This window comes from Malania oleifera, chromosome 1 (genome assembly GCF_029873635.1).
Source record: "Malania oleifera isolate guangnan ecotype guangnan chromosome 1, ASM2987363v1, whole genome shotgun sequence".
NCBI lineage: Eukaryota > Viridiplantae > Streptophyta > Magnoliopsida > Santalales > Ximeniaceae > Malania > Malania oleifera.
The window spans coordinates 145,566,581-145,585,638 of record NC_080417.1 but is presented as its reverse complement, the minus strand read 5'-3'; the positions used below and the strand labels follow the sequence as shown (position 1 = coordinate 145,585,638).

At 37.5% G+C, this 19,058-nt stretch overlaps 1 protein-coding gene across 1 annotated transcript; it reads right to left on the bottom strand.

Moving 5' to 3' along the window:
• Nucleotides 1-8,854: 8,854 nt before the first annotated feature.
• LOC131145530 (DDRGK domain-containing protein 1) lies at nt 8,855-18,833 on the bottom strand. Its single transcript, XM_058094674.1, has 9 exons — nt 18,697-18,833; nt 18,055-18,185; nt 17,727-17,829; nt 11,199-11,302; nt 10,646-10,747; nt 10,397-10,558; nt 9,894-9,950; nt 9,519-9,555; nt 8,855-9,264 (listed from the first exon to the last, which is right to left on the bottom strand). Exons 2-9 carry the CDS (start codon nt 18,169-18,171, stop codon nt 9,059-9,061), a joined length of 888 nt encoding a protein of 295 aa, XP_057950657.1. The 5' UTR covers nt 18,172-18,185; nt 18,697-18,833; the 3' UTR covers nt 8,855-9,058.
• Nucleotides 18,834-19,058: the final 225 nt, after the last annotated feature.

Here is a 19,058-nt window from a genome sequence, read left to right as displayed (position 1 = left end):
CACTCCTTGCGAAATTCTATAGCTACAGTACCGTGCTCATCATAATATTTGATTCCTCGGGGTTTTTAAAGCATATATGGTAATTTACATGATTAAAACCGTAATCATGAATTCACTTTCATAAATCTGTATAAAACATAAGTTGTTCATAATTATGTAAAATATCTATCATATTCTGTCTCGGTATAAAACTGACATATCATAACTCGGCGTATAGCTATCATATTATAACTCGGCGTATAGTCGTCATATCAACTAAATCATAACTGTATTAATCATTTTATTCATTTATGACATTTTAATCATTCTCATGCCACACAATTTTTACTGATAAATTATAATATAATAGATTGCCCGGGGAACGTAAGATTTTCTGAAAAACAAGGGTATGATCATCTCTAGGGTTTAATTTAACTCAAATTATGTGTTTTATTGGAAAAAAGAGATGAACAGCTCATTCACTTTAATTTTCTCCAAATACGTATAATAATCAAAACTATCATTTTCACATACATACTATTCCTATAATCACATATTTCAATTTAATTCATACTTCAAAAATAACTAATATAATCTAATCCCCTTACTTGATCTTGAAAATCTGCCTATTCGTTCCCTGGAACAAATCCTAGTTTTTCCCCAAACTCGCCGAGAAAAGAGAAATCGACAAGTCGATAGGAAGGAAAGAGGATGGGGGAGCATGATGGAGACTCGAGAGAGTTTTAGAGAGAGAGAGAGAAAATTATTTTCCTAAAATAAATGAGCTTACACCCATTTATAGGTAAGCTGACCCAAAAGAAAACCGTTGACGATTTCCTGAAACTGTTAATGGTTTGGCCTCAAACCAAACCTTCTAGCCTAAAATCGTTGACGGATTTTCTGAGTTCCCTGAAACCATTGACGGTTTGGCTTGTACCAACCCATTTCTATCTTTCCTCTTCTTTTTATTTATTTTTCTTTTCTTTTCTGGGTTTGGGTTCCTACATACTCCCCTCCTTATAAAAATTTCGTCCTCAAATTTTGTTAACTCACACTTATCATCACTCCTGGAATTTACCGAATCGATCATCTAACTTTAGGAAGAGCCGACGGCCACCCACACAGTGGCACTGTCCCAAATTTATTAATTACCCTCACTTATGGCGGAGAAATACCGTAGTTACATACAATTCCTCTGGAAGATTACAATGACTATTCAAAACTCTCCCAAAGACCATTCATATACTAAAACTAGAAATAAATAGATAAACTAAACAAACCTACTCTAAATAACCTATATAAAAAACCAAACAACTACCTAAGCTGGCATACTTACCTGTCTAGCACTGGGCCTCATTGAATAGTTGTGGGTACCTCTGACGTATCTCTTCTTCTAGTTCCCATAAAGCTTCCTCCATAGCGTGATTACGCTAGAGTACCTTCACTAGCAGAATTCTCTTAGTACATAGCTCCTGTTCCTTACGGTCTAGGATCTGAACTGGTATTTCATCATATGTCAATGTGTCCCTGATCTCTAAAGACTCATAACTTATCACATGTGAAGGATCTGGGACGTACTTCCTTAGCATGGACATGTGGAACACGTCATGGATCCTAGACAGTGTTGAGGGTAATGCTATCCTATAAGCCACCGGACCAACCCTCTCTAGTATATCGAATGGCCCGATGTATTTAGGACTTAGCTTACCCCTCCTTCCAAATCTCATAACCCCCTTTATTGGAGCACTCCTAAAAAATATTACATCTCCTATCTCAAACTCTAGCTCTCACCGGCGTGTATCTGCATAGCTCTTCTGCCGACTCTGTACCGTTTTAATCCTTTCCCTAATGAGTTTGATCTTCTCATAGGTCTGCTATATAATTTTCGGCCCCAAAATGTGCTGCCCACCAACCTCATCCCAGTATAACAAAGATTGGCACCTTCGACCATACAATACTTCATACGGTGTCATCCCAATATTGGCCTGATAACTGTTGTTGTAAGTGAACTCGACTAACGACATATATTGAATCCAACTACCCCCAAAATCCAGTACACACGCCCGCAGCATATCCTCTAGAATCTGAATGGTTCTCTTTTACTGTCAATCGGTCTATGGGTGAAATGCGGTATTGAAAGTGGGTTGAGATCCCAATGCTTCTTGCAAACTCTTCCAGAACCGGTAAGTGAACCACGGGTCCCAATCTGAAATGGACACTGGCACGCCGTGCAATCTGACAATCTCCTAAACATACATTTCTGCTAGTCTATTCAAGGAAGAGTTGACTTTAATCAAAACGAAATGAGCAATCTTTGTCAGTCGGTCAACAACTACCCAGATGGCATTTTGTCCATGAAGTTCCGATGGTAATCCCGTGACAAAGTCTATGAAAATGTGCTCTCACTTCCACTCAGGAATGTGAAGTGGTTGCAACGGTCATGTTGGCCTCTGATGCTCGGCCTTCACCTATTGACATATTAGGCACTGCCCTACAAATCGGGCAATCTCCCTCTTCATGTTATTCGACCAAAAAGATTCCTGCATATCTCTGTACATATTAGTGCTCCCAAGATGCACTGTATAAAGAGAGCAATGTGCCTCTTCCAAAATGGCTCAATCAATCTCAGCATCATTTGGTACACATATCCTGGTGTAAAACCTCAACATCCCGTCGTTTGAGACATTGAAACCTATCCTCAACCCACTCTGTACTTTATCCACCATCTTCACCAACTCTGAATCTTTCATCTAAGCTACCTTGATCCTTTCTAGTAAAGTCAGCTGAATTACCAGGCTAGCAATGAACACCTGGTGATTTCCTTCCATTATCTCCACACCAAACCTTTCCAGGTCCTGATTTGATGTTGAGCTACCACTACTGATATCAACACGTTCACTGACTTCCGACTCAACGCATCAGTTATCACATTAGCTTTTCCTAGGTGGTAACGGATGGTACCGTCATAGTCCTTTATTAGCTCTAGTCATATTCTCTGTCTTATATTTAGTTCCTTCTACCTGAAGAAGTATTTGAGGTTTTTGTGGTCTGTAAAGATCTCGCATCTTTCACCATACAAGTAGTGCCTCCAGATTTTTAATACATACACTACTGCTACCAATTCCATGTCATGCATGGGATAGTTCTTTTCATACTCCTTGAGTTGGTGAAAAGCATACGCAATGACCTTTCTCTACTGCATCAAGACACATCTAAGTCCTTTCTGAGACGTGTCACTGTAGATCACAAATCCACCCTCTCCCTAATGGAATAGTCAAAACTGGGGCAGTGTGTGACGACCTGCTTATTTTTCCACATATTTTTTTTCTTAAAATATAATAATAAAATCAATATCACAAATCTCAGCAGATCATAATCCACCTGGACCCGTGGGTGCCATAATTACATCAGAAACACATCACGGAAGCCTATGCAGCAGGACACGTAAATCATAAACACCTCATTATACCATACATCACAATACTAGAGTAACTACAATCATTGTACACATATATACACAACACACTCAACCCAAAAAGAAGTCTTAGGGTCATTTCCACAAAATACATCCGACCCTATCAAAATACTTACCCTTCTAGAAGGGCAGGTCTACCGTACTATATTAGCGGGGCTTTACCCGCTCTCCTATCAAGGGCTCCTAAAATATTTATAAAATTCAGGGTGAGACACCTCTCAGTAAGGGAAATAAACTAATACTAGTGTGTGGCAACATAAGTATTACATGTTATACATATACCATACAGAACATATTCAGTATGCTGTTATGTCAAATCTGGAAAAACATATGTATCATCAAAACATGGCAGAACATACTGCATTTTCATAAACATATCTCATCTCATATAATAATAATACAAAAACATTCCTAGTAGGTTATCTGACTGTTGTCATGTATTACCCCCACATGACTGGGTTGTGTGGCTCGAAGGCAGGACTTGACAATGGTTGGCCAACCACTGCCAAGTCAAAAGTACAGTCTATAAGTCTAATGGGTCTACCTGACCTAGTCCATACACTAGGGGCGCTCACACACTTCTTAAAAACCACATCGACCATCCAATCTCACACCACTCCGTACGACGGTGTTAATACAGATATCATGATCATGAAGACCATGGACACATAGCAACGGTACCGTACAAGTGCTAGCCTAGATCAAGCCAACCAGGTTCTAATATCATATAACATATATTGAAACTGTGATACATGGATATTTCATATCATTAATTATCAAATCAATCATGTCATTTTGCATATATATGTATATCATGAAAATCATCGGCCCGTACGCTGATATTACATATTTTATCATAGCTTGGCTCGTATGTTGGCAAATCATAACACATCCTGTACGCTAGCAATCACATCCATAACTCGGCTCATACGCCCGACCCATATGCCGGCAAATCATATCATAGCACAGCTTGTACGCTGGCAAATCACATCAATAGCACTACCTGTACTCAGGAAAAATCATATCATAGCATAGCCCATACACTGGAAAATCACATCCATAGCACGACCCGTACGCCGACAAAATCATATACATAGCTCAGCCAATACGCTGGCAAATCATACCCATAGTTCGGCCCGTACGCCGGCAAATATATATATAAAAATCTCAGCCCGTACACCGATTTTCCATTATAAAAATTTGTATCATAATCACATTCCCAAAAACAGTATTTCCTATAAATTTCTACTCATGCCATACTAAACAGGTTTTTCGTATATTTAACATATCATCACTTTCAACAGCATTTTCCCAAATATAAATCATATATATATATATGTGTGTGTGTGTGTGTGTGTGTGTGTGTGTGTGTGTGTGTGTGTGTACATATTTACTTTCTTGAAATCAATTGCTATATATATACATACATTTTCTCAAAAAGAACTACCTTAGTTTATCCCCTTACCTGATTCCTGAAAAGCCCCTAAGAAAATCTGCCCCGCATCCGCAGGATTTCCAACTCAATACCCTGAAAACAACATTCCCCAGAACTAAAGTTCAATATTTCTACCCGTATATCACTTTCTACAACTGTCAATTAACAAAATACTGAGTAAAAAGCCTTACCCTGGATTTGGGATGGTTTCCAACTCAGCCCCACCGACGATCCGCTCCGGCAGACTTGTAGAGAACTTTCCTAGAAGCATCGTGGTGGCTTCAGATCATCAAACTGGTGGAAATTTGGCCCGAAATCGAAGAGAGAATGAGGAGAAACCGTATGGGGAGAGAGAGAGGGATTTGGCGCAGTAAAATGATCTAAAAATCACGTTTAACCCTATTTATACTGCGAGATTCATCGATGAGCCACGTCACCTCGTTGAAGAGTCCTATAGACAATTCGTCGACGAACTTCAACCCTTGTCGATGAATTTCAAGCTTCTGAAAAACCTCTCTCGGCATTTTCTCTTTGACGAATCCTGGCCTCATCGACGAGCTCCTGTTATACCCTCGTCGACGAGTCCCCTGTATTCGTCAATGAGGAGCTAAAAAATTTTCAGGATTATCCTTTCCAAAATGCAATGTCGTTGACGAAGTCAACTGCCTCCTTCTGTTTCTGGTTTCCATTTCCCTTTCTTTTATTATTTAAATAGCATTATTCTTCAAGTCGTTACATAGTGACTAGTCGTTGCTTCAATTTCTGAAACCGGTCCACTCAAACTAAGAAAGAAATTTGTTCAATTAACAGATGACTGTGTGGATATAGGCAGATAACTGACTAAATTAAAGACTTAAAGTTGAAACACAGAAGCCTGACAAACAACTATCAAGGCTCCCACAGACGATTGTAAGTGAAAGGTAAGAAGTCTGTGAAAGTTTCACCAGACGACCGTCTACCTTATATGTTACTAAAAGGCTCAAAATTTCACATGAACAGACGACTGTCATCATATGGATAGACGATTGTCACCTTATATTCTGATGACAGACGACTGCCACTCATGGGACAGACGACTGCCCCCTTCCTGCCTATGAATCTTACCGTTATATTAAATGGACATACGATTGTTAGGACTTCACAATCATCTACCTCGCGGCAATTTTCTGTTTTCCAACGGATATAATTTTTTAAATTCAAAAATTTGGAAACTCAAATAAATTTATTTTATGGAAACAAGTCTGAGTATCCTTTGGGGAACAAGTAAAGAGGTTTTATACATCAATAAATACCCCCAAGACTCATTGAATTATACACCAAGATTATTAAGAGCTCACAATTTGCTGTCATACTCTCTCTCACTCTGAAATTCTGAAAGTGCCTCATATTGCTCTCATCCTTGCTTGAAATTAAGAAGTTCCTGTTGATTCTCACTGTGTTTGATCATTGAGTTGCTGATTCTTTCATTGAGAGATATCCACAGTGAAAATTTTCTACGAGCTTCATTCTAAAAATTCATATTCTGAATTTACCGAAGTGCATTAGTGTTTTAAACTTGTACTAATCAGCTCTTTGTGGAGCAAGTTTTTGTACGTGTTGTTTCTCTATCATTGTAACAAGGCTTGTTAACGATTTGAGTATTGAATCGTTGGAACAAACAAGGGGAGATTGTTTGGAGAAGGCGGGCTCTAGCCTTACCCAAGGAGTGCTTGTAATCATTTCTATTCCAGCTAATAAAGGAACAGTAATAGTGAATCCTTTGGTGGTTTGGCTAAGGGCGAGGACGTAGGCTGTGTTGAAGCCGAACCTCATAAAAATCCTTATGTTCTTCTTTCTCTACTCTACTTTTTATTTTTTCAAGGATATAATTTGTGTGGTTGTTTTAAATTTCAATCGTGAATGTTTGGTAATTAAATAGACCGGAAGGTAATTCGTTTTGGATAAATCAGCATTGATTGCGGAAACCGAAAGGGACTACATTGGTTGATTATCCTTGACCTATTAATCTGAAAGTTTATTTAAAAACTAAACATTGGGAAGAAGAATACTTGTGATACAGGGCTTATATTGAGAACAACAAATTTTCACATATATTGTTACTTAAAATTGAGAATTTGATCTTATTGTGATCGATTGTGATTGTTTCTTAAAAGAACTAATTTTTTAAAAAAAATTTAAAACCAATTCACCCCCCCCCCCCTCTTGGGAAGCTATTCCTAATTTTAATACCCTACCTCCTTTAGCTATAAAGTCTTGTACAGTGTTAATAAGAAATACTAAGAGTTTCTCTTTTAACAAAAAAGAAACAAATTATAAAATTGTATTTGTTTATATTGTCAATTTTCTGCTTCTACTGTGGATTTTCAGTTGTTTGTCAAAAAGTTGTAGTTGAAACCCATATTTTTAATTGTTTCAGCTATTTTTGCAACCTATTGTCAGAAAATTTAATATCCATACATAATGCTTTTGATTTAAATCATCCATTTTATACACTTTAAATTAAAATTAAAATAAAATTATCATATGAATTTAAATATAATTAAAATAAAAATATACATAAATTTCAAAAATAATAGTAAAGTTAATTACAATATAATTTTACTATTTTTCAATTGTCATGATGTCCGATAAAATTTTTATTGTAAAGTAAGTTTTGAAGGTATAAAAATTAAAAATAATTATGTTTTTTAATGTTTATTATAATTTTAAAAAAATGTGTATTATTTTAAATTTTATCATTTTAATCATATTCTTATAATATTATTTTATTTAAAGACAAAACTATCATTTTAATTAAATTTTAAATTTATTTTAGTTTAATAAATATTAAACAAACCGATTTCTAATTTTTAGTCGTTGTCTCTAGTTTTTAGTTTTTGTTTCTATAATTTTTTATAATGATACTAAACAATCCCTAAAAAATAGGATAGAATATTTTATTTTTTTTTCTTTTTCATGTTTTCCATTAAACATGATATTCTCTTACTACACAGTCTACACCTTTAATAGGAAGGAAAGGAATGAAATGGAAAGGAAAAGAATTGAATATATTACTTAATTTCTTCATGTTTCCATTTAAATTTACATTTTATTTGTTCTTACTCTCATTCTATCTGCAAAATAAATACCGCCTCTAGTTATACTTAGGATATAGTGGTCAAGATTGAACTTTACTTGTTGATGGATATAAATGAATGAATTTTCAGACTAAAAACTTGTCTAATTAATTCAAACAAGGTTGAACTCAACTTAGTTAGGTTCATTAACAGTTTACTTAGGGTCTAGCTCAACTACTTTGGGTTCATCAACGAATTATTTAGGATCCAACTAACATATTTAGGCTGAAGCTCAACCGATTGACAAGGAAACGTGTTCTGCCGAATTCGATTTCTATATAGTGGAGAGAACCATCAACCATGCTCAGATGGTAATGATGAGCCCCACATTGTCCACCAATACCCTGATATGGTCAAGAAGATATAAAAATTTACAAGGCAATACGGCAACAGGAACTGCTGCTCAAATTAGCAGTCTCAACTCCTGCTTTTAGGGTGCCCAGGCGGGGAGAGATCCTCCAAACTTCCAAAGAACAAACCAAACCCCACACCACCCCAGCCTCCATCTATGGGTTGGGCTGAACTGGGAGGCTTTCATCAGCACAATTTGGATGCTGGGTTTGCAGGGGTCATTGCTTTGAACAAAGGTGTGATATTTGCTGCTGAAGTACTCTATTTGCAAGTACAAGGCAGTGAAGGCAGTAGCTTCAGGAGAAATGGAATTGAGGCTGCTCTCAATTACGAGAAAACAAACCCCAAAAAAATGTTTTAGCAGTTGCATTTCCCATATGGTTCCTGTTACAAAGAAGATTTATTCTTTGCCTTGAAAGGTAATGCAGGAAAATGAGTATCCCAAAATTTTACAGAAAATTTCTTGTGGCAAAATTTACTTGTCAAAAGCGCTACATATATGGTGAATCCTCATGCACTGCATTTCTCTACGAACATAAAAGAACTTCAGAGTATGTTTTTTCTTTCTGTTTTCCCAGTTCTTGGCACAATATGTATACTTGTCTACAATTTTTTTTTTTTTTTTTTAAAAAGGTACTTTTTATGAAATACTTAGTCTACTTTCCCTTCATATGTAGCTGTGATTGACAGATGTTCGCCAAATCAAGCGACAGTTATCTCCTCCACACTGCTGACTTCCTCAACAAAATGGGCTTTCGGCTCCAAGTCAATAAACTGATTGGACTTGCTGGCTAGGTGTGAGATGCTAACCCTCCCCTGACGTTTGATATATTCAGCAACTGCTTTCATTTCTTCTTGTGAGATGTATATATATTTTCCTCTATCATCCATGACACCAGACAATCTCCCTAGTACACAACAAATCTAAAGTTATACTCATTGAAAAGAGAGATGCGAGTGAAAATATAATTGCACGCTCTCAATACAATAGATCACCCAAATATTGTTAAACAAGTTAAAATGTCATCAAATGTGATTTGACGGGCTGGAAGCAGAACTGACAGCTGTTTATAAGTGCTCTATACAAGGGTGAGGGCACCATCAACTAATTGCGAAACAATAAATTCATTATGAAAAAGAAAAAATGGCATGATAAAATTACCCATATTTTCCAGTGAAGTGATCCGATTAATACAGTCCTGCATTAACCAAAATTGTATTAATGGACTAGGAAGCAATATCAGATACAAATTGCACAAAACCAAAGTGATTCAAGTATTTGACACTATCTTGTAACCAAGGTAGATGGTTCGCATTTTTACTTAGAACAGCTAGATGTGCATTTGGTGCACAATTACATAAATGCGTATGTTCTTTACCACAAAATACATCTGTATGTACTATGAAACCATTGCTACACTTGACTAAGTTCTTGACAACAGAGATATTTTGTCCTCACATTTATGGTCAAGCATCAGTATCTCGGAGGGAAATGAAATAGAATCACAAAGGGCAGATAAGGAGTGTACACGAATACCTGAGTCCGCAACTTAAACTCTGCAGCAAGATCTTCTAAAGGAACACATTTCTGCTTCTGCAAGTTCATAATATATATATTAACATATAAATAATCGTGAATTTAAAGCAACATTCATTATCATCCACTGACATATCTGTAGTCATTTTATTGCAGCCTTGCTAAAGTATTATCAGTTCAAAAATCACATTAAAACAAATTAATAGAGAGAAAAAAAAAAAATGACAACCAAAGACACTTTTAGTGATTACTTTTACCCTATGTTTGAAAAAGCCTTGAAATGGATTTGGATAAGATGTAATACAAAATTATATTGAAATTTATCCAAATTCAAAATCGAAAATCCATGCCCCAAATGCAGCTTTGGAGATTTCAACATCTAATCAATTAATAAGAACGTATGGTAGTTACTAAAAACAAAGACAGATCTAATGATCGAAGAATCAAAATAGTAAAGGATTGAAATGACATTTATGTAGCCACCAAGATAAACAAGAAAGCACCTTTATGTATTCCACAAAATCAAAAAGCAAGCCCTGGCTTCCATCTTGCACTTCATTTTCTGTTGTACCTTCGTCATCAACAGAAAATTCCCCTTTCCACTTCTCAAACTCTAATGCAGCAGCTTCCTCTTCCTTGGCCTTCCGAGCATTGGCTTCTTCTTCCTTAATGAAAATTGGCAAACTGCTTCAACAGGAAATCCAAAATATATATGCTTATACTCCCAAAAAATTAAGAGATAATTAACTCACCAGCATTCGCTCCTTTGCTTCATGCTCCTCATCCTTCCTCCGCCGCATCTCTGCATATCGATCTTGTTTTGTCTGCCTCGACTCACGTGCAACACCTTCAGCCTTAAAAAAATCATATCGGACTTAGTACAGAATACTTCACAAAAATTCCATAACTGAAGGAACAAGCCAAGGATTAACACATACTATAAGTGTCTCCAATGTCATCAAAAGTTCATATTCTTCCAATTTTCAATTTGCTTATGGAGTTGATCAAGATATATACTGATTTAAGTTGATACTTCACATCAATTAAAGTCGTGTTATTCTATAGAATTAGTAGCACTCCTTCCAAACTCTTGTTTTAAAATTTGGAATACTGTTGAGAATTTATTTTCAAACATTCATGACAGGTTAAACTAATCCCCCCCACTTCCACACACACAAAAAACAGAACAATCAAATGAAGAAAGGGGGAAAAACAGAACCGAATACTTATCCAAAAGAAAAGAAACAGACAGCAGGCGTATCAGGGGAGAAGAAAAATATGCAAGAAAAAAAAGGACAGCAGTACCTGTCGTTGTGCCTCCCGGTCTTGCCGTTTCTTATCTCTTTTCTTCACATGTTTAGTATCATGGTACTCACCGGCACCTTCATCATCACTTCCATCCAGAATTTCTGCACACAAAATTTCAAAATGACTATGCCCATCATAATGCTGGTATTCCAGTTTATATGGCGGGACTTGCTTATTTTTGCCTCTAGAAGTAATATACTTATAATCCTCTCAAGTCAGGTACACTTAGGGCTGCAATTGAATCGAGCCAAACACAGCTTTAACATGTTTAGGCTAGTTCACTTAATTAACAAGCTTCAATATTGAGCTCAAGCTTGACTCATTGACTCTGTCTAGTTTCATCTTCAGTTCATTTATTAAACAAGTAAAATCTTGTTAAACTTCTAGTATTTATTAAATGAAGTTTAAAATTAAATATAAAATTGGTCATTAATGCAAATAAGCAAATTGCACAGTTTACTTGCACCCATATGTGTAATATTTTGATTTTTTATAATCTTAAGAAAAAGAATTTTAAAAATATATGCCAAAATATATGATTAGTGATGTCTTTGGAGAAAATAATTTTAAATTTTAAAAATGTAAAATAATGTCATTCTATAATGAGTAAAGCGATAAACTAAATTAAACTCTTAACGAGCCAATAACTGATTCAAATTATGAGCCATGACACAATCAAGTTCATGAACTTAATTAGTCATTTCATGATCCTATTAAACAAGTTGTTTGAGTTTATAAATAAGTAAACTTGTAAGCTAGTTAAACAAGCTAGCTTGAGTTCAGCAAGCTAGGCATCATCTAGCTTAAGCTAGGTGTTAGGGAGTGACAATGTAATGGGGAAAAGGGGGAGAGAGATATTGCTATAATTGTATTCTCCAGGGATTTAGAATGAATATATGATTATCTGTGTTAACGTTTGTATGGTTATTTTCTTGGATTTGAATAATACAAGTAGTCCTTTTCATTATGGTATTTTGTTGCCTTAGATTGTGATATCCCTAATTGTTATAGCCTTATTTCGTGTACATGAATACATTGCTCGTCTAATATCCTATTGTTCCTTGTTTTTCTCGAGTATTGAGACTCACGTGGCGCTCGTGCTTGCAGGCTTAAACAGGTGAGATTTAGCTGACTTGTTGAGGGAGAGCTCTTAACGAGTGCCACACGGCCCTTACTTGAGTTCCATTTTGGGGGTCCGTGACAGCTAGTATCAGAGCACAGTGTGTGCGAGCACCATGAGTGGTAATATGGGAAACAAGTCGGGAAAAGTGGAGCGCATTGAGGCGCTTGAGACAAAACTTGTAACCTTAGGAACAACATGCTGTGAACTTCAAGGGTTGGTGGCAACATTGATAAAAGAGAAAGGCATGCCAACAGAGTTTGAGGCCACTGAAGAAAACCCTAGAGAAAATCTTTATGGGGTATCAAAGTTTGTAGAGAGACTTGAGGAACTTGAAAAATTCATTCTGCGTGTGAAATCCCTAGAGAAAAGGCCAAGAGAACTTAAGGCCTTCCAAAGGAGTGTCGAGCAGTTGGAAGGCTTTGAGAGTAGGCTGGAACATACTGAGAGCATATTGTCATCTCTTTCGTCCCAACGAGGAGAACCAATAGAGCTTGAGGCCTCCTTACAGAAGCTAACGGATAATTTTGATTTCCTTACAAAAAATGTTAAGGAGTTCATTGCTGCTTTGAAGGAAGAATTGAAGGAGATGGGCAATGTCCAAAGTGTTGTGGACCAAGTTCGGAGGGATTTACAAGAGATGACGGTAAAAGTGAATGCAGTGGCACAGATAGCCCGAAGGCCGATTGCAGATCCGAGTGAGAGTTTTCGATTGAAAGCACCGGAACCTAAAAGTTTTGGGAATACACGAGATGCAAAGGAACTGGATAATTTCTTCTTTGATATGGAGCACTACTTCATGTATTCACGAGTGAATCTAGAAGTGGACCAGGTAAATATGACAACCGTATACCTAGTTGGGGATACCAAATTGTGGTGGAGAACTAAATGGAATGATATTAAATACAATAAGTGCGTCATTAACACTTGGGAGGGGTTGAAACAGGCATTAAAGTCTCAATTCTACCCGGAAAATGTGGAGTACATAGCATGATGCAAAGTAATGGAGTTGCAACAAACCAACTCAATAAGGAGTTATGTACGAGAATATTAGGCCTTGATGTTGGACATCATAGACATGACTGAATCGGATAGACTATTTCATGTTCTTCGGGGTTTGAAGACATGGCCAAAGAATGAACTGCGCCGGCAAGGTGCTAGTGATCTCTCTTCCACCCTTGCTGTTGCTGAACGGTTGGATGATTTTTCAGAAAATTCTAGGAAGCGAAATTTCCCCACATTCGCCAATAATGATTTCAGACCCAATGAAGTGTATAAGCCCACACATAGGGGAAGGGACAGAGAGACAAATAGTTCTTGGAAGGATAAAAGAGCGCCCATGAATAAGGAATGGAGGGGCGGACAAATAGGTGGTGGAGAGTGTCGGGTGCCAATCTCAAGTTTTCTTTGCGTGGGACCGCATCAAGTGGCGGAGTGCCCTGAACGAAAAGCTTTGAACGCTTTAAAGACCCTTCGAGGGGAAACTGAAACCCCGACAACAACCCCAAAGAACAACAGAATATGGTGGGAGCATTGAGATTTTTGGGGGCATTAAAGCGTCAAGTAGTTACCAACAAGTCTTATGAAAAGGATTTAATGTATGTTGATCTACTTTTGAATGGAAAGGAAATTAAGGTCATGATTGATACAGGGGTCACCCATAATTTCATTGCTGATTCAGAAACTCAACGGTTAGAATTACAAGTAGATAAGGAGGTGAAGAAGTTAAAAGCAGTGAATTCTCAAGCGTCAACCACGGTGGGAGTGGCACCTAAAGTAGCTTGCCAAATGGGGTCGTGGTCTGAAACAATTGATTTCACCGTGGCACCCCTCTATGACTTTGATGTGGTATTGGGGATGGATTTTCTTAAAGTGACACGCTCAATGTCGATCCCAACTGCAGATTGTCTTGTGATAATGGGAGAGACACTTGTGCAGTCCCTGCAGCCTACAACAATTTCGATGAGAGAAAGTTGCTTTCAACCCTCCAATTCAAGAAAAGAGTAAAAAGAGGAGAACCTTCTTTCGTAGTTCTACCAGTAGTTTCAGAAAATGAAGAGAAAGGGGAATATGCAATTGAAATTAAGGAAGTTTTAGAAGAGTTCAAGGAGGTAATCCCAGAACAACTACCTAGGGTCTTACCACCTCGACGATAGATTGACCACGAAATTGAGCTTTTTTCGGGGGTAAAATAGCCAGCACGTGCCCCTTATCAAATGGCACCGTCTGAGTTAGCTGAACTTAGAAGGCAACTAAATGACCTAATTGCAGCAGAACTCATCCGCCCATCAAAAACACTTTTGGGGCCCCAGTGTTATTCCAGAAAAAACAAGATGGCAGTTTAAGTTTATGTGAAGATTATCGAGCTCTTAATAAGGTGACGGTTCGCAACAAGTATCCCATTCCATTGAATGTCGATATTTTTGACCAGTTAAGTACAGCTAAATATTTCACTAAACTGGACTTGAAATCGAGATATCATCAAGTGCGCATTGTAGAGAGAGATGAACCTAAGACCACTTGTGTCACCCGATATGGAGCCTTTGAATTCCTTGTCATGCCTTTTGGGCTAACAAATGCACCAGCTACCTTTTGTTCTTTAATGAATAAGGTTTTTCGAGACTACCTTGATCAATTTATGGTCGTTTACCTTGATAACATAATGGTTTTCGGCACATCCTTAGAAGACCATAAAGATCACCTTCGAAAGGTTTTTCAAAAACTCCGAGAAAATCAGTTATATGTAAAAGGGGAGAAGTGTGTTTTCGCTCAAAAGCGTATTAAATTCTTAGAGCATATCATTGAAGAGGGCCAAATACGGATGGATTCAGCTAAAGTACAAACCATCAATGAATGGCGAGCACCTACATCCGTTAAAGAATTGCGATCCTTCTTGGACCTAACCAACTACTATTGAAAGTTTATAGAAGGGTACTCTAGAAGAGTTGTATTGTTAACAAATTTACTAAGGAAGAGGGCACCATGGGGGTGGTCAGAAGAGTGCCAATCAGCATTTGTTGAATTAAAGAAAAAGATTGTAGGAGATCCTGTGCTAATCCTTCTTTGATGTGACAAAGGCATTTGAAGTACAAGCAGACGCTTCAAACTTTGCATTAGGGGGAGTTCTTTTGCAAGAAGGGCATCCAGTTGCTTTTGAAAGTAGAAAATTAATGGGTGCCGAATGGAACTATACAGCGCAGGAAAAGGAGTTTCTCGCTGTGGTACATTGTCTTCGGGTGTGGAGGCACTTATCTCTTGGGATCCAGATTTGTGGTAAAAACCAATAATGTAGCAATTACCTACTTCTTGTCACAACCAAGACTAACTTTAAAACAAGCCCGTTGGCAGGAGAAGCTAGCTGAATTTAATTTTGATTTTAAATACAAAGCAGGGAAGACAAATGAAGTGGCTAATGCTTTAAGCAGAAAAAACCAAATTTGGCGGCATTGAAACTCATAAGTCATTTATCAACGAGTAAGGTGGCGTTACCTTTGAAGAATCTTATCAAGGAATATTTAAGTACAAACCAGTAGGCGCAGACACTGAGCAAACTGATAGAAGAAGGGAAGACACGACAATTCTGGGTAGAAGATGGACTGATAATGACTAAAGGCAGGAGAGCCTATGTGCCCAAAGCTGGAAATTTGAGGAAAACTTTACTAAAAGAATGTCATGATACATTGTGGGCTGGTCATCCGGGATGGCGAAAACCTCATGCATTGATTACACAGGGATACTATTAGCTGAATATGCAAGATGATTTGATGAGTTATACCAAAACTTGCTTGATCTGTCAACAAAACAATGTAGAAAGAAAGAACACCCCAGGTTTGTTGGAGCCATTGCTAGTTCCTGTCAGGCCATGGGAGAGTGTCTCTTTGGACTTCATTTCCTCATTGCCAAAAGTAGAGGAGTATGACACAATTTTGGTAATGATTGACCGGTTTTCAAAGTACGCAACTTTCATACCAATCTCGAAGCCATGTTCAGCTAAAAAGACAGTTCAACTATTCTTCAAGCATGTGGTAAAATATTGGGGTGTTCCAGAAAACCTAATCAGTGATAGGGATGTCAGATTCACTGGGGGATTTTGAGGTGAACTCTTTCGCTTGATGGGTTCAAACCTTAATCTGTCCACCAGCTACCACCCGTAGACAGATGGTCAAATCGAACGTTTTAATGGGATGCTGGAGGAATACTTGCAACATTTTATTAACTCCAATCAGAAGAATTGGGTTACTTTACTGGACACGGCACAATTCTGTTTTAACTCTATGAAATCTTCTGCGACTAATAAAAGCCCTTTTGAGATTGTGCAGGTCAAAAACCGACTCTCCTGCACACTCTGGATGGTCCATACAAAGGAAATTGCCCGAAAACATACCAATTCACAAAGAATTGGTTGCAAAACATCGAAATCACCCAAATTCAGTTAGAAAAAGCATTGAAGCACATGAAGAAATGGGCGGACAAAGGGAGACGACCACAACAATTTCCAAAAGGCAGCCTGTAAACAAAGATGTTCAGGAGATCATTGTAGACAAGGTCGCCAATGCCGAAGGTTGTCAACAACAACAATATCTGGTTCAGTGCATGGGGCTGAGGGAAGAAGAGAATAGTTGGTAAAAGGCAGAAAACCTTCAGCATGTCATACAAAATATTGAAAATTTCAAAAATTCGAAGACAACAACATCAGCTTCAACATCAGCAGAGTAAGAAGACCTTCTACAACACATCGACGAGGACATCAATAAAATGAGTGGGGGAGGATGTTAGGGAGTGACAATGTAATGGGGAAAAGGGGGAGAGAGATACTGTTATAATTATATTCTCCAGGGATTTAGAATGAATATATAATTATCTGTGTTAACGTTTGTATGGTTATTTTCTAGGATTTGAATAATATAAGTAGTCCTTTTCATTATGTTGTTTTGTTGCCTTGGATTGTGATATCTCTGATTGTTATAGTCTTATTTCGTGTACGTGAATATATTGTTCGTGTGATATCCTTGTTCCTTATTTTTCTGGAGTATTGAGACTCACCTGGTACTCGTGCTTGCGGGCTTGAACGGGTGAGATTTGGCTGACTTGTTGAGGGAGAACTCTCAACGAGTGCCACACAGCCCTTACTTGAGTCCCATTTTGGGGGTCATTACTAGGCTTATTTAGTTTTCAAACCTTAATTATAACCCTAAATTCAGCTTCTCTTGGTGAATGAGTTCAAAGAAGTCATTATTGAACCAAGCACTGAGTAACTCAGTATTTGCAGCCCTAGGCACATCTCAAGAGATAGACTGATGGAGTAAGGTAGCCCAAAACATTTTGAAAAATTCTCAAATACTTAATAACAAAGATTGGGTACAGCCAAAATGAAGTCCATTAAGCATCTAAGAAACAGAACCAACCTTCTACATGTTCTGGGGCTGCAGATGTGCTGGCTGCAGAAGCCGGTCTCCGACGCATCCGCCGAGTACCAGTGGCGCGAACTACAGTTTCCCTTTGTGGCGCCTAAAGCTCATAACAGTAAATAATAGAAGCAATAATTCTGAAGATTTTGCCCTTTTAATTTAATCAACAATTCATATTTTTCATATTCACAACAAAAACTTGTTACATCTACATGGTTCACCAACAATTGAACTACCATCCCGTCCTAAATATTTTACTTCAATACATAACTTAGAGAGAGAGAGAGAGAGAGAGAGAGAAGATTAAAAAAACTTATATTCTGACCTGATATTGTTCTTCAGGCTCCTCAGGAGATTGAGAAACCCGACGTTTCCAGATATACATCGGAATTAAAGCAACAACAAGAAGCATAGAAATGATTGCTAATAAAACCTCCTCCATCTTCAAATCTTCACCTGCAGAAAGAAAACTACAGCAAAAATTAGGTTTTTTAGGCACAAGTGTTTCATCATCCAACATCCGCATTAAGTCAGTCGACTGAGCAGGCCCGTCTAAACCGCATAAACCCATTTCAAATTACAGGTTAATATTGCTTCAAAAAAATTATCTCATTGAACCCTCATTCGCAAAAACAATAATACAACCCATATGGCCGCATCCAGAAACTCCATACGAAGCCACAGATCAAGAAGAAGAAAGCACAATTTTATGGACGACATGGCATTCGGATACGCAGGAACGAGCATAATGGTTTTGTTTGTTTGGTTGCTGAGAAAGTGCAGGAGAATTAAAGAAAATTAAATTCAAAAACATTGATTAAGCTACATCATTCATATCCACTCTACTCATAAAACTGCTCGGAAAAATTGATGGGAGCTTCGATTTTGAGCCATTAGGTTTGAAATTTTCGATTTACACCTTGCGGTGGGGTGAGGCAGCGGAAGGGAATTGGGAACGAAAACGTACCTTTGCACGGATGAAGAAACCAAGAACATGGAATCCCGAGAGCTCACACGAGAGAGTTTCGAACATTCAAGGGGCGTTTAGTTTGGTAGGGCAACGTAAAACGGCGTCGTTACAAGTCCACAACCCCGAATTCAATGTGTTGGATTTTCAATTTTTTAAATATCCGTGTGATTCAAATTGAAATAAAACGTCAAAATCCCCAAAAAAAAATATCAAAAAACAAAGAACTTGAAATAAAAATTGAAAAATAAAAAAATGTAATTCCAAAAAATTCGATCTGTTGGGTTTAATATGGATTAAATTTGAAACTTCAATTTGTAAAAAATAAAAATAAAAATTTACTTCAAAGTCATCTTAATTAG